Source organism: Lepisosteus oculatus, chromosome 2, assembly GCF_040954835.1.
Source record: "Lepisosteus oculatus isolate fLepOcu1 chromosome 2, fLepOcu1.hap2, whole genome shotgun sequence".
In the NCBI taxonomy this organism is placed as follows: domain Eukaryota; kingdom Metazoa; phylum Chordata; class Actinopteri; order Semionotiformes; family Lepisosteidae; genus Lepisosteus; species Lepisosteus oculatus.
Window position 1 is genome coordinate 68024820 of NC_090697.1, and position 21735 is coordinate 68046554.

General features: G+C 39.3%; 2 protein-coding genes across 6 annotated transcripts in view; both read right to left on the reverse strand.

Annotated features, from left to right (window-relative positions):
• Positions 1-4059, reverse strand: part of ppp3ccb (protein phosphatase 3, catalytic subunit, gamma isozyme, b) — a 78808-nt gene extending 74749 nt beyond the window's left edge. For both annotated transcript variants that reach the window (XM_015363516.2, XM_006625562.3), the window contains exon 1: positions 3464-4059. In XM_015363516.2, coding sequence (XP_015219002.1) covers positions 3464-3515 — 52 coding nt within the window. In that variant the 5' untranslated portion in view covers positions 3516-4059. The remainder of the gene's footprint in view (positions 1-3463) is intronic.
• Positions 4060-7446: 3387 nt separating this feature from the next.
• The window catches only part of slc39a14 (solute carrier family 39 member 14), a 32609-nt gene continuing 18320 nt past the window's right edge, over positions 7447-21735 (reverse strand). For all 4 annotated transcript variants that reach the window (XM_006625561.3, XM_069181482.1, XM_069181477.1 and 1 more), the window contains 5 exons: positions 20195-20317; positions 18812-18991; positions 17466-17673; positions 16296-16480; positions 7447-15539 (listed from right to left, as the gene is read on the reverse strand). In XM_006625561.3, coding sequence (XP_006625624.1) covers positions 15390-15539; positions 16296-16480; positions 17466-17673; positions 18812-18991; positions 20195-20317 — 846 coding nt within the window. In that variant the 3' untranslated portion in view covers positions 7447-15389. The remainder of the gene's footprint in view (positions 15540-16295; positions 16481-17465; positions 17674-18811; positions 18992-20194; positions 20318-21735) is intronic.

Consider the following 21735-nt stretch of genomic DNA (forward strand, 5'->3'; position numbering starts at 1 on the left):
TAACTTGAAAAGGCTATCTTTCAGAGCTATTTGCTCAAGTGTGAACTCCCGCACTGTTTTCCATTTACAAATGGAAGCCAAAATTATAAGCATTACATTGTTCATGTAAGATTATGCACCAGTAAACGTCTGCAATTGTTTACAAAAAAAATCAGGAGTCAAATACAAAAATCACCCTTTAAAACACCATGCTCAGCCAATGTAAAACTGGGAGCTCGCTCTTCTCAACCCAACCTGCCCACAGTATAAATTTCTGCCTTCTACAAGACCATCAGCATGAGGCCGTGTTTTTCATAAGCTCATGCTGATCCTGTTTCTTCTTAGCTTTTTGAAGGTTAACTTTTCCTCCAAGTTTAAGCTTTTCATTTTAATATGAATGGTATTACAAAGCGTATTTCAACAAACCTAGGTTCTGTAACTGATTAAATCCTCCTTTTCAGACCTAGGGTACACCCTGTCTTCTCAGTCAAACGCAATACTTTCTCTCTTGTGCAGTGCAGTGCAAGGAATCACTTGCTTCAAAACCCACGGCAGCTCTCCTCATCTGCCGGTGCTAAGCTGAGGTTTGTATTGTCACAGGCTTCAAGAGCTTAGCCCTCACCTGGAGTTTCCCGATCCACAGACAAGACATGGAGAGAGGAAAGGGTCACCATTAGATACAAGGAATCAAGATCAGCTCCCCAACTCTAAATCCGAGCCAGAAGGAGAACACAAAGGCTGGAAAGATCTCCAAAATCTCTCGGAGGAGGGCACTTATTATAAGGGAAGCCATGGCACACTATATCAGATGTTCATTCTCTGAACATTGTTTCATCTCTTTGGCATTTTTTTATAATAAGATATGATTAGAATCAGAGTTAAAACACGTTTGTTTCATAAAGCACTGCTTTATTTCTTTAGCCAGTGGGAGTCGTGCTCAAGTAGTCTCATATCACAGTCTTTCCAGACTATCGCAGTCCTTTCAGATTTTACACTGCTTTGCTTTGTTCTCCATAGCTTGTACATAAAAAATTCAATATGCAGCCACTGAAATGAAGCAGATACCCACAAAACAAAACTTCCATTAATATAGCCCTTAATGACAGATCTTTGCACCCCATGCTTAATATTTTATGTAAAATAAAATCAATAACCAACTACATTGATTACTAACTCTGTACATAAGCAATGAAACAGTACTTTCCTCATTCTTAACTATTAATATTAAATTAATTTAAACTAATTTTTAATTCATGGACATGAAAATATTTTAGAAATCCTGAAGCAAATGTAATCTAAGCAAAACTGGTAGACACTCTACTTCCTTCTTCAGCACATGAAATTACAAAACAACCTCTATATCTAAATTACCAAAAAGGTAAAAAATACAAAGATTTATCCCCCTAAGAGGATGGGAAATATCAGTTCAGTGAATTCCGTGATATTTGCATCTTTCTATAGATTGTTCTAATGAAACAAGAATCATTAATATCACTAAAGTGTTTCCCTTGCTGAACACATGAACTTCCCAACACTAAAGTCTATATTAATGTTGTATTTAAAAGCTGTAACGAAGCATTTACTGACAGATTGGGCAAACTCACAGCCTCCGTTTCATTCCTTTGCAAACCCAAATAGTTTTATTAATGAACTCTTATTAACTTATCTGATTCTGTCACTGAAAGTGACTAAAATAACTGAGGATTAGCCTTGCCTCAGACAGAGATGTGAGTGCCAAGGTTGGCTGTGCCCGATTTATTCGTTAGTTTCAACGTGATTAATCACACAATCTTTTACGGCAACATCCCTGAATCAATTAGCATGGATAGGCGTGAATCCCACACTGATCCAACAGTGGTGTCAGAATGCAAACAGCTAGCTCTCTTGGAGCAAAACAGAAAACATCCCCACCTCTGTCGCTTCAGGGTGTGTTTTCATGGCATGCACTTTAAAGAACTTCTACCAACACCTCCCCCTCCTCCATCTTCTGTTGCCCTTGTGCTCTGTCATGTTTCCTTGCTTCAACATAAAACTTGAGAATTAACACACCCTATCCCATCCACAACTCTGCCTGGTTTTCTCTCTTTCATATAGTAGACGTGAATGAGTTACCACTCCATAAAGAAAAAAACCTTTTTGACTCAATTTTATGTTTTGTTACAGTCAAGTCTTGTACCCTACATGTAAAGTATAAAAACTGCCCAATTTATCACCTATGAAAACGGCAAAAAAAAGGTTCACATGCAGCTTTTGACTCCACTGTCTTGAAGAAGGCTGTTCTCCTCACTGCCGGGCTTCTGACGTTTAAATCGCGATTCATTCAAATCCCACGGGACTCATTTCCTCTAATAGCCTTTCCCAATTACAAATCGCCTTACGACCTCTGCTCGGAGATGTGCCATAGAAGGCAGCATTTTACACTCGTTCCAGGTTCTAAAAGAATGCAAAAGCTTCCAAAATGGAAGGGAGTGCGGGCAATACTGAGCCTATTGAAATGATGCATTTTAAAAGCTTGGCGCCAGTCGCAGGATGGCAACCTGACGGAGCTGGATTTTTGTTGATGTAGTTTTGTTTTGCGTTGTGTTCTGACCCAGACAAGGCTCATCCGAGCCCGTTCACCTTGTTACACTTAGACCAGATGGGGCAGTAATTCTTCACATTCCGTCAAGACCTCTTAGCGTCAGGACTGCTGGTCAAGGCGCAGAGCTCAACTGCCAAACAATACTGTTCACCCCAAGCCAGCTGGCTGTTATTCCAGCAAGACAGCTCTGGATCGCTAAATGCAATGTATTATTAGAAATTAGCTTAGGAAATATGTCTTACATGACCTAAGCTATTTAAGCACACACTCAAATGCACGACTACACTATACACGTTTGCAATCATAACTTCAATTCAATCGGACAGCAGTTCTAGGGGATGAATACGATTTTTCAGAGGTCTGCTAAACTGAAAGGCAGATTAGAACTTCTTCCGTACAAACGTTAAAGCAGGACAAGTCATTTGTACAATTGGACAAACCAGAAAGAAATAAAAGTAGTATAAAACGATAAATTAAATAATAATACGTTTCTTTTACTACCGCAGCTGTGTTTTAAGAGTGCTCTTAAACGGCAGCTGGTTTGCACGATGAATGGAACCAAAAACCTGTTTCAAACCTCGTGTGATATAAATACACGTACGATGGGAAACATAACCAGCAAAGTTTAAATGTTCGTTGAAATACGCGACGTAGCTACTGTAGATGGCTAAGCTTGGCATTTCGGACAAGACGATACACACCGCAGATTTACAGCCTGTACTCGACTCTGGTTGGGGGGAGAAAAATGTATTTTTTTACAGCTAGCCGACCCCGATCCTGGTGTGACACGAATGCATGTCCACGTTGGATAGCTTAATTATTGCCGTGCTATTTAGAAAACCCGCCCTAAACGAAAACACAAACAGTAAAAGTTGCTGTTCCGTGTTAGAGAAGACCACTTACCTTTTATAATCCGCTCGGTGGTGGATTGCTTATTCTGGTCTTTCCCAGACATCTTTCACCTCGACTCACCTCAGGAATTTTGTATTCTAATATTTCCCCCTGCGTACGCTTATTCTGTCCTTTTTTATTTCCCCTCGAATTCAAATCCAGCAAACCAGGACAACCCAAAATGGGAGTTCCTTGGTTAGTTAGGAGGTGAAAAAAAATGTGAGGGGAAAGGGGAAAGGGGGGGAAACCCACTTTACTCGACGAAATTATTTTTTCCTGACAAATTTTGCTCTCCCCTCTCTTCTTTTTCGTTAGCTATCCAGCTGCTGTCAATTTCTGTCACAGAATCAGTCCAAACCAGCTAACTTAAAAAATGTAGCCAGGAAAAAAAAAACGGTTTTGCAAATCCACTCTCCCAATTTTGGCGAGTCGAAGTCTTTTAATGCCACGGTGTTTAGCTGCTGGGTTATTTGACTGTATTTCACTGCTTTCGGGCCTATGTCTGCTTTAGGGTTTTTTTCTTCTCTCTCTCTCTCTTCGCTCTATCTTCCAGCCTCTGTCCCTGTTCTCTCGGATTAAACTCTGTAATCCCCCCACAAGCGGATTTCCTACAACATGGCGGCAAGAAACTCGTGAAAGCAATGGCTTTTGGGTAAAGTAGTCTTGATACCGCAGGGGAGGAGAACTAGTACCGTGCTCGAGTCACAGAAAATACTACATTTCCCAAAAAAGACCTGCATTATCGTATTTGATTAAAAGGGTGCCACCGTGGATTTCTGGGAAATGCAGTTTAGGACTTCAGTACTGTTTTAAATGACAGTTCACGTTTTGAACTACATATTCCAGAAAGCGCTGCTTTAGACACAAACAGTATGAAGGCCTTCGGGAAGTTGTGTTTTATTTAACGTTGGCGGTCTTTTGACTAAAATGACAATGATGTGTGTTCTGCAGCTTGAATCGACTTTTATGTTCCTGAACAGTATTCATTGTCTAGCACTAGAGATGGTGCTTAAATTTCAGATTTCGATATCAGATTTACAAATTGCAAAACCATTATAAATCATTCTGTAATATCCATACACTGTAAATTATATTCCTACACTTCAGAAAAGTTGCATCTGTTCAGACCCACAAATATGATTTGCAACATTTACTGACAGAAATTTAGAAATGTGGAATTGTGAATTTACACATACAATGGTGATAAGTGCAGTGAGAATGCTGAAGTTCATTTTTAAGCACTTTTCAAATGAAGCAGAAACTCAATGGTTGTAATGCATTCTTGGAATAATGATGTCATGGATGTTGCGAGGTGAAATGACCAAGTCGTTGAAAGGCCACTCCTCTACTGATGCTGCCAAGTGCCAATACCACTCAAGATCCAGCAAGATCTACTCAACCACTCATAGGACTATCAAGATGGTCAACACAATGCATCACGTCTGCACAGTAACAGTGATGGTTAACTCAACTATTTCTTCAGGCACCCGACAATATGGTAAGAATGAAGCAATGTCATTTGGTTTTGTGTGTGTGTGTGCTCAACAGAAAAAAAATAGCAAGGGTGGCATTCTATGTCTTATTTCATGATGGTAGAGCATAGTATACTGTAACAATCACTATAAACTGAGGTCTAAAGAAGCAGCATATGGGGTGGTTGGATATTTATCGTCACCAGTGACAGTATTTGTTCCTGAAGATTGACATAATGTAATGTAGTAGGTGACATTCAGACACCAGAAACTGCAAAGGAATCCATCTTGGGTAAGCTAGAGGATATCCATTAGAACATAGCTCAAACCAGTAAGTCTTAAAGATGATGGTATAATAACTATTTCTAGGGATCAGAAGCTCTTGTTAGGCTAATGATCTCCTGAGCAAGTAGTTAGTCATCTTAAAGGAAGTCTGGTCTTTAAGGGCTAAATATTATTTAGGTTTTTTTCTGTTTCAAGCAATCTTTAAATAACAAAGTACCTACTCAATGAATAATAAAACTTCCAAATCTTTATACATTGATGTTTTAATGAATTTAGACTAAGAAGGAACACGGCTTCTTCATGGTATCTGGATCGTACAAGAAAAGGTTCAGCAATATTTATAGTCTCAAAGGACAGTACAAAATCAAAAGATGGAACACACCACTGAGGTTTAATGTTTTGCCATTGTCTAACAATTTCCAGACATGGGGCTTAAGAAACAAAAAAAGCAACAGATTTAAATTGAATAAAAAAAGGCCTTTACTAGGGGAAATATACAATAGAAAAGCTAACCAGGTTTCTACAAATGCACTAAAGAAGAGACATACACAACATTTTTTTTTACTTTCTCCTAAACACTTGTATGTCAATTTAGCTTTGCTCAGCAGTATTAAATAAATATTTAAATACATTTTAAGATGCTTAAACTGCAGGCTGTTTCCTATCCCTTTTTGTTCAGCACAGATCCTCTCCCACCCCCTCCAGTCATCTTAATGGGAGAGGTAGTAAGTATGTAGGACGCGTACATGTAATAACACATTTGCTTATTTTCAGTTTGAGCACCAAATCCTCAAAAAACACATTGAAGCTCTTGACAAGAACAACCTAAAAGAAAGTTGAGGAGTTACACATAAATTGTGCTCTCTGGAGGATAACGGTTTAAGACGTCATTCATAATAAGGGCAATACAGGACTCTTGGATTACTGTCAGTATTCCAGTATTCTTCCAGTTGAATACCAGGTATGTTATACCTTGATCTTTGTAGAGATAATATATACAGTTGTAAGAAAAAGTTTGTGGACCCTTAGGAATTATATGGATTTCTGCATGAATGGCTCCTAAAATGTGATCTTCATCTAAGTCATAATAATAAATATAGTATTATTTAACAAACAACACACACAACATTTTACATAGCCATATTGTTATTGAACAAATGGTTTTAACAATCAAGGTCATTGATAGAAAAAGTATGTGAACCCTTATATTTAGTAAGTAATGAAACCCCCTTTATTGGCAATAATCTCAACCAAATGCTTCGGTTAGGTGGTATTTAGGCCCATTCCTCTATACTAAACGGTTTCATTTCATGTATAATTTTGGGATGTCTTGCTTGAACAGTCTGTTTCAGATCACGCCACAGCATTTCAATGGGATTGAGGTCAGGACTCTCATACAGAAGAATACGGAATTTCTTCTGTTTGAGCCACTCTGTTGTGGATTTACTCCTGTGTTTTGGATCATTGTCATGTTGCATGACCCAACTTCTTTTGAGTTTTAGATCACAGATTCCCTGACCTTCTGCTGTAGAATATCCTGATACAACTTGGAATATATTAGTCCCTCAATGATTGCAAGCTGTCCAGCAAAGCAGCCCCACACCATTATACTCCCACTCCCATGCTTCACAGCTGGGATGATGTTTTGGTATTGGTATATGGTGTTTTGTTTTCTCCAAAGAAAACGCTATGTACAGTATATTTACCAAAAGGCTCACTTATTGTCTCATCTGTCCACAGAACATTGTTCCAGTAGTGATGTGGACCATCCAGGTGGACTTTAGCAAAGTTGAGACAGGCAGCAATGTTTTTCTTGGAGAGCAGTTGTTTCCTTCATGGTCACCTCTCATGAACACCACTCTTGTTCAGTGTTTCTTATGGTAGACTCATGAACACAGACATTATCAAGTGCAAGAGATGCCTGCAGATCCTTAGCTGACACCCTAGGGTTCTTTGTCCCCTGTTTGAGGATTTTATGATGTGCCCTTGCTACCAGTCTTTGTAGGATGCCCACTCCTAGGGAGAGTAGCAACAGTGCTGAATTTCTTCCATTTGTAAACAATCTGCCTGACTGTGGACAGACAGAGGTCCAGGTCTTCAGAAATCCAGTCTTATGAGCTTCAACAACTCTTCTTCTGAAGTCTTTTGAAATCTCTTTCGATGAGGCCATATTGCAGTTCAACAGAATTCTGTTGTGAAGAGCAGGTAACCAAAGTTGAGATTTTTTTAATATGGCAGGGCAGGTCAAACCCACACCTGAATTGATTAGAACACCTGACTCCAATTACCCTCTTTTCAAGATGTCATTATCCTAGAGGTTCACCTACTTTTCCCATCAATGACCTTGACATTTGTTCAATAAAGATACGACAATGTAAAATGTTGTGTGTGTTGTTTGTTCAATAAGACTGTCTTTAGTTATTATTAAGACTTAAATGAAGATCAGATCACATTTTAGGAGCCATTCATGCAGAAATCCAGATCATTTCACAAACTTTTTCTCACAACTGAACATTTGAAACTGGAGATTGGGTATCTAAAAAAAAAAAAGAATTTTGAATGTGAAACCAAAGCCTGCTGAAGACTAAATAAATCAACAGGCAAGTAACATTGTGACTCCCATTCTCTCCTTTTTCAAGAACTCACATTTTGGTTTCTCCATTTACATTTTCAATGATTGTGCATCATAAAGTCTCCAATGGCATTGAAGCCCGCTCCCAAAAATAATTCAACACCTACAAGTTGCTCATTCAGTTGATGTGACTCCATTTAGATGAGAGCTAAAGGTTTTTCTGCTACAAACAATTGTCAAAATTTGAAAGCTCCATCATCTAAGAATATTGATAAGAATACACATTCTAACAGGCTACAGAAGAGATTACAAACTCTTCTAAGTGTTCTAATAAGGTAAGGGTGCTAAACTAATCACAATGCCTCTAATGAGCAGAAACTGTAATGTAAAACCTCTTAATTTTAGCTTATTCTACTAAAACATGACATGCAGCACCTTGAATTTCATCAGGTTAACAATTTGGTAAGCAACATTGTAAATCAAAACTAAACTGAACTTCCTATAGTCATGAGGGAAAGTACTCAAGAGCTGCCAAATGATTAGCGAACATCGTTGGTCTATAGAAACTTTAAAAACAGTTTGACACAGCTAATTCAAAACAGAAAACAGGCTCTATCCTACAGCATTTTGTACATGACAAAACTTGTACAGTGTAATCTATGTAATGAGTTTTATATTTGACTTCTTTACAAGATATTCTTGTAAAGTAAAAAAAAAGTGAGAAGAATGGGGCTCTTTGGGAGATCAACTAGCCTTTTACCGCATTTCAGTTATCTTCAGTTTGACAGGGTGGTGGAAGCATATTTGATCACATTTAAAACTCGGTCTGGAAGCTGGACTGCAAAATTCTCATGCATGCTGTTCATTTTGAACTTTACAGAGACGAAAGAAGACACTGGGTAGCATCTGTTCATCCATCCAACAAGTGCCTCAAAAAACAGCAAGTGACCAAATGCCCCACCCATACCAAAAGGTACTTCTGATAAGCACTGCTAGATACATTTACAGTACACAGACTCTGCTGTTGACAGCCAAGCGCGGCAAACAACCAAACCGTCCATCAGCCAACACTCATCCAAGCATCCAAGCGTCCAATCCAGGGGGATTTGAGCAAATGACAAATCTGGTGCCGTTCTAGGTTCAGCTGTTTAAGTCTTCGATTTAATTAAGTGATAAATAGGGAGTTTCACATGTCTTATAAAACTGTCAAGTTCTGTGAAACTACTTTTTTAAAGTTTAAAACTTAGTAGTTTAGAACTTTAGAAAGTAGTTTCAAACTACTAAGTTTGATAAAACTACTGAAAAGCTATCAATTTCAGTATAAGTGCACAAAATCCTTTTCTGCCTCAAAGCATTCATTTTTCCTTTCCTTGAATAAAAACTGAATCATAGCCCTTTATGGGGAAAAAAAACCCCTGGGAATCACTATGTAGAGTGAATTAGCCCTATGGGGAATCTCTAGGGAGATTATTGTACATCTTTTACTATTTAATTAATAAATAACACCTTGCATATATAAAAGCACTTTTCATTCTTAAAGATATCAAAGAGCTGTGCATACAGAAGGGATCGGCTTCATCCACCACTTGGGTGGCAGTCATTGTGTGCCAGCAACCCCAGTAAACAGCAGATCAGGCACAGCAGCAAGAATCTGTTCAACTCAGGTGGTCAAGTTATGCCAGTTCCTGCAAGCTGGAACACAAGGGTTTACACACTTACCCTTACGAGTGTCATGGGATCTTTTAATTTTCAAATTTCAGTGTAAGAGTTAGAAAGAATCAGCATTGATGTGTGCATTTCAACAATTAAAATACAATTTTACACAATAAACCTAAAATGTACACGGTAACTTGAAAAAACTCATTTACATCACAAAATAGACTAAATTCCCAGTATGCGCTTTGCCATGTTGAGCAATTCAGAACGTGGCAACAAAACATCCAGTGATGTCAAACCTATTATACAGTAGAGAAGCGGGCTTGTGAATACATCTCTTTTAATCCAATAGAAATATTGCTCTAGATTTTGTAACGGTTTTGCTGACACTTTTTACTTGTTTTACTTGTTAACTCTGCCTGCAGATCACATTGGAACATTTCTGCAATGAAATGTCTGCTGCACAACCTGTACTTATTCACTCGCACATCAATTGAGTCATCAACAGTGACTAGTGAGCAGGAAGGGCTGCTTCACGTCACAATTCATGGGAACTCTCCCTCTGTCCCGTGGTGAGACCAGTGGTTTGTGATAGCATGGCGACTTACAGTATGTTCACTTAGTTTGCCATTTTTTGATTAATACGAAATTTGGTGAAAAAAATGTGATACCGTCAGCGAAGGCATTTTGTTACCGAGATTTAATAACCGGTCTGAGAAACTGGGACTGCAGTTAAATGACCATGCAGCCAGGACACTTAACATTTTATCTGAAAGCTGTGCATTTCATACAGCACAGTGCCCACCAATCATCTTCTGTTCCACTGGGTATGAAATTCTGGTCTAAAGGGAAGAGCGCTACTACTGGTCCAACAGTAAATGGTTTTGGCTTTATTCGATGATCTCCTATATCAGCATGGACCAGGTACAGCCGTGCTTAGCCTTGAAATCAGAAACCCAGCAGTCTATTGCTATAGAACCAACTCTGGATAGAAAATCAATATGTTTTTTTTATCACTGGAATGCCAAACTAGATTGTCAGACTATCATCAACATCTGAAGTCTATAACAGTTTCAAGCAGAACAAGAGATCACTAAAAACTGAATAAAAACAGTTTTCTATATGCAGATACCATCCATTCATTAATTTTCATTAACCTCTTATAAAGGGTCATAGTCAGGCTTTTAGAGCTATTTTCAGCAAAAGCCCACATGGCCACAGGAGACTATGCAGTCTCCACACAGAAGGCACCTCTGAGCCCAGTCATACTCAGGACAATAGAGCTGTGAGGCAGCAACACTTTGTCACATCACCATGCCATCGATATCCAGATTCCAAGACATTTAAAAACCCAGAGATGAAGAAAAACAAAAGATGCTCATTTTAGATAATCCAAGCCACCTAAAGCAGCATTTTCCACCCCTGTCTTGAAAATAATGAACAATCCTGGTTTGCATTTCAACTTTTTTCCAATCACATTGTTTATAGTCCACACTGCAATACATAACACACGTCTTACACAACGAGACGTAGATACTCAAGTACAGGAGATAGATCTCTGCTTTGGAGTAAACCACTACTCTCCAGCACCATGTATGCAAAAAGAGCAAATTCCACAAAACTGTTAGGATACTGTAGTCCAAGTAATTGAAACAGATTCCTATTTTTTCTTAAATAATAATGGTAATGAATAATACAAGAAAACTTGACTAAATGCTCCTATATCTGCAGGTTTATTTGTAACAGCTACAGTACAAATTATAGCATAATAAAGTACTGTCTCAGCAGGTACACAAGAAGGTTTAGTAAAAAACAGTTTAATATAGCAACAGCAGTAAACAATAGTAAGGGGTAATACTTCGGTAAACTGTTACCTACAGTAAGTGGGTTGAAGAACCTAAAGTAAAACCAGTAAGTTGTGAATTTTTATCTGTACTTTATGTCACAGTGGTTGGATAAATAACAGTAAATTATATTGCATGTAAACATAGAAAGGCAACAAATAACACCAATGGATAGATGACATTGTTGCACATTTTCAATTTCTTAATCACACTTCACGCCATTGTGATGATCAACAGGGATACGGCTGTTCTATATTACAAGGTCTCCCACACCTAACACCCAAGAACCAGACTACCAGAAGAAAGTTTTACTGGCAGTTTCTGTAATCCCATCATAATGTTGCCCCTTATCAAAATGTGAGCCAAGGAAACAAGCAAAAGTAAAATCAGTTAAATCAGTCAGCATTTGGCTCTGGTTCCAGATGATAACACTTTTCAACCTGTGCATTTAAACTGCTCTCCTTTTTTTCAGATTACCACCCTCTTGTGGTCAGTTTAGGAACATCATTTTTTGAAGTAATATTTTCTAAAGATCTTGCAATATTTTGCTGTAATGTTGCGTGTTTCCTTTCTTCTCTTTTCATCATGGATTAAACATTAACTATTCCTTTGCAGCCTACGCATGCTGACGCAGCTACCTTCTTGAACTACATAGAACTACATAGACCAAGCACAATGTTTTGGATAACATATCATATTTCCTTCCTAAAAACATTCTCATAACAGTTACGTTTTTGAGGAAAAGTGCTGAAGCGTGGCAGACATCTTTTTCTGACAGAATGCAGGTGAAACAGCAGTGATACTCACGTGTGGTCTAGGAAACACATAGGGTCTTTTTACCCTAGCCAAGCTTTCGATGACCTCACTGAATCACACTCACTTAATTGATCTAAATCACCAGCTTACATGTCTTTAGTTACAGAGGAAGCGAAGGACCTACAGAGCTGTTTTTGTCCTCATCTAATGCTGCCGAGTCCCAAGTTAGTCAAAAAGCATTGGAAAGGTCTCCATATTTAAATATTAAAATCTTCACAATACACGGTGTTTCAAATCTTCATTTACAGGACAGTGAGCCCTCCCTTTCTGAACAGGTCTGCAAAAGCTGACCAATGAAAAGGGACCCGTTTACTCGTCCACGAGTATCATAAATCCTCTCATTACTGAATCTGAGTTAGTAGAAAGAGGGTTGGGAAAAGCAGACTGCAACTGTTAATTCAGCAATTCATTTACTGCACCCGGCTTGTTAACGTGAAATTCTTTTATTGCACAAGTTATTGAGATTTCATTTCAGTCTGTGCACAAAATGATGCTACCCAAAGACACACCAAACTACATGGAGGATGACAGCACTTACCAAATGCACGGCTCGTATTGAATTATGTTTCTGGAATGTTCCCGGCCTACTGACCCAGAAAAAAAAAGGTGAAAGGGAAACTCAAAATGGCCCAAAAATGTTCATAAGCATCCCCAAACCTTCTAATGGCATCTTGTCTGCCTTACAATGGGTAAGACACCAACACACCAAGTTTTTCACCACTGCCCAGCATTAGTAATGAAAGACTGGTGGAAAGCAATTTGATTTTTTTCTCATGAGAACTCAAAAAGAATATTGATATTTCTGATGAAACAACAATAAAACCACCCTTTGAGCACAAGCTGTACAAGGCTTCTCCATTATACCAATAACAATTAGTATTCAAGTTTCAATACAAAGATCATTTTTGAACTACAGTGACCCAGCTTTTGGAAAGTAACTAGCACCCAACAACCAAAATACTAATCATAAAAAGAAGCAGACTAGTTTATTTCAGACATCAATGAATAAAGTTACCCTGATGAAGTAAATATGCAGAGAACGATGACAGCATTGCTGTCAAATATAAAAATTTCCCATGACGGGACTTACATTGTGCAACCTATTTATTCGTTCTTTCCATCCTGAAAAAACATCTGAGCAAATTAGAGCATCAAAATATAAGGGCTTTCGTGACCACCAAACTTGCATATTTTCATTATATATTTGCTCATTTTACATTTATTTTTTTCTTCAACACTGATTACTAATACACACCATAATATAAAATCTATTAAAAATATCCTCCATTTGATAACAGTTGAGTAGTTGACTCCATCCATCATTTTAACACAACCAAATAAAACAGGTAAAAAAGGCTGGGCTGCGCTCATTTGCAATACATTCTACGTATATGCCACAAGTCATTATGATAGTTGTGGTCCACCAACTTGGGTAATGCAATCAAAGTTATGCTGCTGGGTTAGCAGCAGCAACTCGTATTATTTCAGACAGTATCTTTGACTCTGGACTCCAAATACTCGATTGGGGTAGTTGCCAAGAGCAGATATCTCACCAGTCAACTCTGAGCCATCTGTTTTGGTGACAGACGTCCTATGATCTATGGTCTGTGGTCAGCCCTTAAACCCACAGTTTCTAAAGACAAAATAAATCATTTTGTTCAGTTAATCAGATGATCTCACAAAAAAGCCATTTTCTACTCGCTGATTGCACCTGTACATTTAATATCTCAGTTAAGCACACATTTACATGCCTAAAAGTTAGACTTGTTTAGAAATTGTTGGTTTAAAGACAACCTTGAAAATAAAACCTACTTGGTGGTGGATCAGAGTTAACTTTGGCTTAAGGCAAATAAAAGCCAAAATTCAAATCACCCCAGCATGTTTACCCAGTAACGTGATGCTAGAAGCAGTTTGAGGATGGTACCGCTTAAAACAACCCAGCCTTCATCACAGTTCCGGAGAAAGCGATTTTCCAGAGTTAAAATATGTTTGTATACCTACTTGATTGAAACAAAAAGTGCAGTTCCTGACTGGACAATGCCATTGGTCTTTTTCACAGAACTAAAAGAGGAAAAGAAAGCCTGCCCTGAACTTTCACATGATAATCTAAATCTATCATGTTTCCCATTTGTGGAAAAGGACATACCAAAATTACAAAGAAGCTTATTTATCTTTTATCCCTTTAAAAGATTTGAGTAGTTTAACTGTTTTTCTCTAGGCTGTATATTTTTAAAACTTCTTAAATGGTCTAATAGTTGGTCTCAGTGTATCAGATAATAATAAGAACTGATGCAGCTTCAAAACAGGACTACAATTCACTTGGAACAAGCAGTCAGTGTGCTTTAGGGGCCACAATTACAGTTGGCCGAGGAGACGAAAATGAGCAGAGACTAATTATCACAAGCCACAAGTTTCTAAGACAGATAAGCATTTGGATGGCTAAGAGCTTCTAAACAATGCTGCTCTAAAATAAATGACAGAACAGCCCATATTTGGTCTGCAGTCTTGGAGATATTGTTTTTATTTGTTCCTGTCAGGCTATTCTGATCCCACCATAACGGTCTCTCTTAGCTTCTTTATCCTGGTAAACAAGCAATAACTGTATTTGTTTGTTCAAGTTTTTCCATTTATCTCCAAGTCTACTTTCTTACTTTTAAAAGAACTGCAGTCATCTTTTTTATTATTCTGGTTTATTTTTGGTATGGAATGAACTTATATAGGCTTCATATTTCTAAGACAAGAGCCTAGAAGAGCACAGGGCTGAGCCTTCAGACTGGAAGACTACAGCAGCCTGTGCAGCCCTGCCTATCCTGAGGCCTAGCTGACATCCCGCACTGTCAGACCGCACACATGGAACAACAAACAGCGTGCACAAAGCGTGCTGTGGGAGCTGTAGAGTTTCAAATGCAGTTCAAGATCTTGATTGTGGAAATGGAGCAATAGTTTTGGTTACACAACCTCAAATTCTACAAAACACTAACTAAAAAATAATAAATTGGATAATTAATTTAATAAATCGGCTGTATCCTGGGTTAGTCCTCCTTGAGGCTCACGAACCGAACTTGATGACAGCCACACCCAGTAGCTCTGTCCTCGTTCGTCACAACTACAGTAGGAGGAATGCTTTACAGCGACAGAAACAAATCCAATCCTCCTAGAGGAGTCTGTTGTAATGTTGAAGGAATAATGAAGAGCGAAGACCTCCTGAAGGAGGAAAAGGCCTCGAGGACTGGGGTACAGCAGAGGAGCCAGCTGTGTGGAGTGTCCCAGAAACAGAGAGGCCGAGGTTGGGCCTATCCCAGCTGGATCTGCCCCGAATACATGGTGAGCAGCAGCATGATGGTGAAGCCCGTCAGTAGTCCGGCATTCTGGATAGCGAAGGTCACCAGAGAGCTCCCATCTCCACCCTCCTCCTCTTTACTGACTTCATTCATCTCTGGGAACTGGGCAGAGAGACAGAGGGAGAGGCAAACAAGAGTGTTGGATTACAGATCTTTGCCTGCGGCCACTAACTGCAGCGCACAGAAAGAAAAGACACAGGGGGCTATCTCAACATCGCAGTCTGAAACGCAGAGGAGTCTTGTTCAGCTGAAACCGTGTATGCACGGCTTTTGTGGGAACACAGCATTTTACCTCAATTTTCAAATTTAGGTTACTCCTATCCTCTTCCATATGCTGGAGGCAAATATTTATGTCTCAAATGCTGAAAATCAATTATTTTCTATGAAAATTTCTAAATTGCTAAATAGAAAAGATGCTTTCTATTGTTCACAAACATGCAGAACTGTCCTGTGTTGAATCCATTCCAATAGTTCACAGATAATGCCCTCTTGCTATAATATTTTTCCCCCCAAGTATCTGTAAATCCTCAGAATGGTAACAAGTGCAATTACAAAATATTTCAAATTATTTTCTGATTAGATTGTATAACTCTTTTAACCTTGGCAGCTTCTTTCTAATAATGGACAGCATTTGTGGAGTTTTTCCAAAGGAAAAATAAAGTACCAAATGAAATGGCACAATCTGAGAACCTTTGTAAAATATTGCGACAGTGTCCTAATTCCGCTTACATTTGTTAAGTCAAAAACACGAGAAGATGTGGACTGGGTATAGATATTGCTGTGTCTACAATGAATGATCAAGGTGGAGAGACCCACTGAGAGAGCGACAGAGATTGATGTTGCCCGTCTTCCACTCACCATGTCTGCCAGGGCAATGTACAGGAACATGCCACCTGCTAGGGCAAAGATCCAGTTGGCAGAGAAGTGACTGCCAGCCAGAATCCCAAAGCCCATACCCAGGTAACAGCAGCAGGCAGAGATGAAGTTAAAGAAGAGTGCTTGTTGGATGCTCATCCCTGCGTTGAGCAGAATCACAAAGTCACCTATGTGCAGGAGATAGGGAAGAAAGGAAGATTGTCGGTCTATATTTTTACAGCAACACAGGCCTATCTTGAAACCCATCTCTTGAAGAGTACTCAGGCATACAAATAACCATCCTTCAAAAGTCTTTGGCATGTCAAATCATCCCTGTCTTTTCAATTGTCTGCATCTTTCTGCCAAACAGAAGCTTCTGCTGTTTGAAAAGTTGGCAAGGCTTTAAAAAATGATATGGCTAACCAAATGCACTCATAAATGCTGGCAAGCAATATGAATGCTAATGATGGCAACAATTTCATGAGCTTTATGGGCCTAGTTCACTAAAAACACAGGCAAACTCTCGGATTCATTTGCTATGCATTTGTTTCCAAAGGGGAAAAGAAAATGAGCAGAAATATTACAATGGAAAAAAGTGGAGTAGAGCAAACTTTGATAGTCATGAGGCCATCTGTGATATTACAGTACTAACAAGGAGTTGTCATTATCAATTCTCAACAGTAGAGGGGGGTACAGATCTAAAAGTCAGGCGGAGAAGCTTCATAGTACTTATCTAATAAGTCATTTAAATCTAGTTTATAAACGGCCATAGATGTCATTTTGTTTATCTCTATACAACAAAATTCTGAACCTGATTAGAAAAAGTATTTACATAACAATAGCTAAAGCAAGATACAAGTTTTTAATTGAATATCTGAGTCATGGTTAATTTTCCAAGTTTAAAAATACAGATGCAAAAACGTCAAAAATCCAAGGTTTACTATGATGTTCATTGATGTTTTACACACATTTAAGAAACGTTCATCATGATTCGTGGCATTCCGAGCAGCAGATTAGAATTTAATAATCAAACTACTCTGATCTTAAGCTTACATATACTGTACAGTATTTGGGATCTTCCGGCCTGGAATGCCATCTGTCTTCAGACCCTTGCCGAGATGAAAAGTACAGTTCTCGCCGGCTGCTGTGGGTTGCTAGTGCCACCAGCCTTACCGAGCTCGTGTGGGAACTCTTCACACAGGATCGCCACGGAGGTGCTGATGCCCTGGAAGACGGACACTGTGAAGGAAGCGCCGATGGCCAGGCCGTCGATGAAATTGTGCAGGCCGTCACTCAGAGTTATCATCCAGGCCAGAGTGCCGATGTCGGAGTATCGGGTTCCCTTCAGCCAGTAGCAGGCCCCCTGCGCGCTCTGCGTTTCCTGTGTCAATATGATAAGAGCTGGCTTATTCAATTACAGGAAAGATTGGGACATTTGCTTCAGAACAGACACCACAAACCAAGTCAGCTTCCATTTCTACATTACAGATCTCCAGCGTGAACAGCATGCACAGTCTACAGCTTCAGACACAGAATTGGAGCAGTGCTTCACTGTGGCTAACTAGAGCACCAGCTGAGACATCCATCCACTTTCTTTCTACTTTACCCAATACAAAGTCGAGGGGGAGCTGAGCCTATCCCAGCAAGCAACGGGCCCAAGTCCCTGGAAGGTACACCAGTCGCTCACGAGGCTAACACACAGACACACATCTCGCATCAGGGCCAAATTTCCCTGAAGCCAGTTAATCTAACAGTGCTGTATGTGTTTGGACTGTTTGTGGAAACCAGAGCACCCAGTGAAATCCCACGCAGACACGGAGAATACAGATAGCGCTTCAGGACCAGAACTAAACCCAGAACTCCAGCACTGTGAGGCACCAATACACCCTACTGCGCCGCCCCCAAATGAGACATCCAAGACTGAATAGGTGTCTAAATGAGTGGAAACCATTACTAGTTGAGCCATACAGAAGCCCCTACCTCCCTCTTTTACCGTTTAAGGGTACACGGTGTTGAGACAGACCATTCGTACACTTTGAGTTCCCTGCTACACCCAAATGCAGCTCCACGATTTCTAACATTTCCATGTGTCAAGATGCATTGCAATCGACCATCAGACAGAAGTTCCCAGGGATTCCCATTTCCTATCCTTTAGTCTACAGCATCTACTGGGCTCCTATTTAGTGCTACAACTTCTTAACTGAACTAGTAATATTCCAGATTATTGCCTTTTTTATGGCTTTCTGGTTTTGAAACAGAAGATTTCAAGTTATTTCTAAAACCAAAATTCTAATTAAGCAATCATTAAAAAAATGACTGTTCTCTATTATTACTCTTTAATCCGATTAAGAGTTCAAACAAATAAGCAAGAGCACGTCTAGTTTGAAGACACTGAGGATCCTGAAACCTGCTTTTAGGGGTTGAGTGTAAGAATATGAAATCAGAAGATTAGCAATGGATTCCTAAGACACCCTCAGCTTTCCCTTTCATTTGCACATCTCCCCTGCCTGCACACACACCTGCACTGAGAGGGCCGTGGTCAGGACCTTCTCCTGGTCGCCGAGGTTCTGATGGTCTCTGTCAGCTCCTGGGTGAGTGGGCGCCGCTTCTCCGTTCTGCAGCTTCTCCGTCACTCCATCCTCAATGTCCGACTTGGAGGCGTAGCACTCGGAGGGATAGTGGCTGTGGCCGTGGCCTCTCTGCACAGGACAGAAGCAGGCAGATGTTCCAAGCTCACGTGGGGTCCAAATGAAGCTACAAGTCAATAACCCAATCCCACCTCACCTAAAAATCTTGTAACAGAACAGCTCAACAAAGTTCCCCAGGGCAATTTGCTTTGCAGATTAACACATGGGCTCATATCACAACTGTCATTCAATGACGTGAACTCTATAACTGATTCTCCTGCATCCCGATGAACTAGAAAAAACAGTCTGAATTATCCCTAAGATGTAAAATGTGCAAAAGGTGATACAAACCCTTACTTCAAGGATGTGATTAAGAAACTGTCAAAAGCAGTTTGCATTTTTTTTTAAATTATGTTCTTAGCTTGCTTGGTTAGAGAATTATTTAACACCTCAAACTCTGCTGTACTGTAAATCAGTAGTGTAACAGTTTTTTAGTTATGGATGGATGGATACTAATGAAAGTAACTGAAGAGCATCAAACAAAAGGTAATCTTGTGCATTGTGGAGTTTGGACAGGAAATCAGTATCGACAATGAGCCACCACCCCCCCTTATTAACTGTTCATAAGAGGTAACAGTCTGAGATCAATGGAATGTAGAATGCATTCTAAGAAGTTCTTGCATTTATATAGCACTCATACCATCATACCAGAGGAACCCAAAGGACTTTGCATAGAAGGGAAACACGTCATGCACCTTCCAACTGGCTGATGCACAGCAGCCATTCTGCACCAGCAGTCTCACAAACACACACAAGATATCTCGTAGAAATAAGAAACTACTTCACAAATTGAATGGAAGGAGCAACCTTAGGTCAGGGCAAATGTTCAAGCTGGGAATGGAACTTAACCAGAACACCAGCGTTAACACCACCACTCCTAGGAACAGTGCCATGGGATCATTAAGGACCCATAAACTCAGTTTTAAGGCTTTGGTTTTGTTTAAACATTGCTTTTGTGTTAAAACAAGATGCCTAAAAGTAGTTAGGCCAATATCAGACACTTGGAGCTGTGCTTCAATGTTAAGTAAATTATTGTCTAACAATTCCTTTTCAACTCAGTGAAATATGATGACAGAAATTAAATAATCTGAATGATTTATTAATCAATTGAAATGCTTGCAGACACTCAGGGGAAACAGAATGCCTGTCAATGTAGTGTGACAGTAAGGAAAAGAGCTGTCCACCAGGGAAGTGGCCGACCCAAGAAATCCTCACCCCATCCTTCTGTTTCAGCACCATTTTCAGGACCTTCTCCGTGAAGAAGAAAAGGTAGAAGCCGCCAAACACCACAGCCGACTTGGACACATAGTAATCCTCCAGAGGGTTGAATCCAAACGCCTGGAGGAAGAGAGCAAGATGTTGCACATACCACATACAGCAACACCGACAGCAGTGTCCACACAAAAAAGGGTTGGTAAGCCTTTTCTCTATCAGAATCAGAAACTGCAGGGCAGCATTTTGTCCAGGTTAGATAATTTTAAGACAACAGCATTTCTATGGATAACCCTTATCAGATTATACACATAATTTCACGTAACTTCTAATCTATCTCCCAAATTTTATTTCAGTCTATTCTATAGAACACCAGCCAGCCACAGTCCTATAGATTTTAAAGAGCACTTAAAACGGTCAGTTAACAGAGACCTTTTAAAAAAGTTCCTTTTTAATGAAGCAAATACTTGGTTCAAATTAAATCTCAGATCGTATCTGGAATGTAAGCCAGGAGAGACTGCAGTTCTCTAGGACAGTGGTTTTGAGTCTTGGTCCTTGGAGACAGCTGTGTACTCTGGTCTGTGTCCCAATGGATTTCTTCATCAGAGTCTTAATGAAATCAATTTTCCATTTGCAGCTCATTTTAAAATTAAGTTTTTAAGAGCTGAAAGCAAGTGGGATTTGTTAACTAATGAAGCGGTCACTAATTAGTTTCAGAACTGCCCTGATTCAGGGGTGTCAGATGAAATGTGACCAAGTGGACTTACAGTAAGCAGGAGGAAAAGCACTCACATTGCCATTCCACTACTGTCTGTCCATTATAAACTGCTCACTTATTAAGAGGGTCATAGTCACAAAAAGCGAGTCAATTTCTTTAAATGTTAGAAATAAAAGAGGAACCCCAGAGTTGTGTACTAATTATTTTTTAAAAAAACTGAAAACTCAAGGTGTGCTAAGATGTTTTGTACGATGCTTAAGGGAAAAGGTAAAATGATCTAATGTTACTAAAGTCAACTGCCAATAAGCTCTCAGGTTCCTAAATGGTTTTGGATAAACACCTGAAATATGACCTACTTGTTACTTTGTTTTATAAGAATACAGGTATTGACTTCAATGTGCTAAGCTTCAACATCTGTAAACTCAAGAATCAGTTGGGGTGTTTTTTTTTCTCCTTTTTTTCCAGCATGGAATAAACCTATTACTTGTTCCTTTGCAGCCTACGCATGCTGATGCAGCTACCCACCTGAAATATAAGGTCAGGTTACTAAATCAATTCTATAGCCGTCATTGGAATGCACTGATCACATATTCTGTATACACACCGCTGACATTTGATACTGTAATAAGTTATTTAAGTTATTAAGAGTGATCAAATAAAATATGGACAAAGCAGATTAGTGTTAAAAAATTATATGCCCAACCCTTTTTTCAAGGACACTTTTGCGTTTGTACAGGTTTTTGAAGTTTGAGACAAGTTTACAATCTCTAAATAAAAATTCTGCAAACCAGGCCTAACCACTGTAAACTGCACAGCCACTACAGAA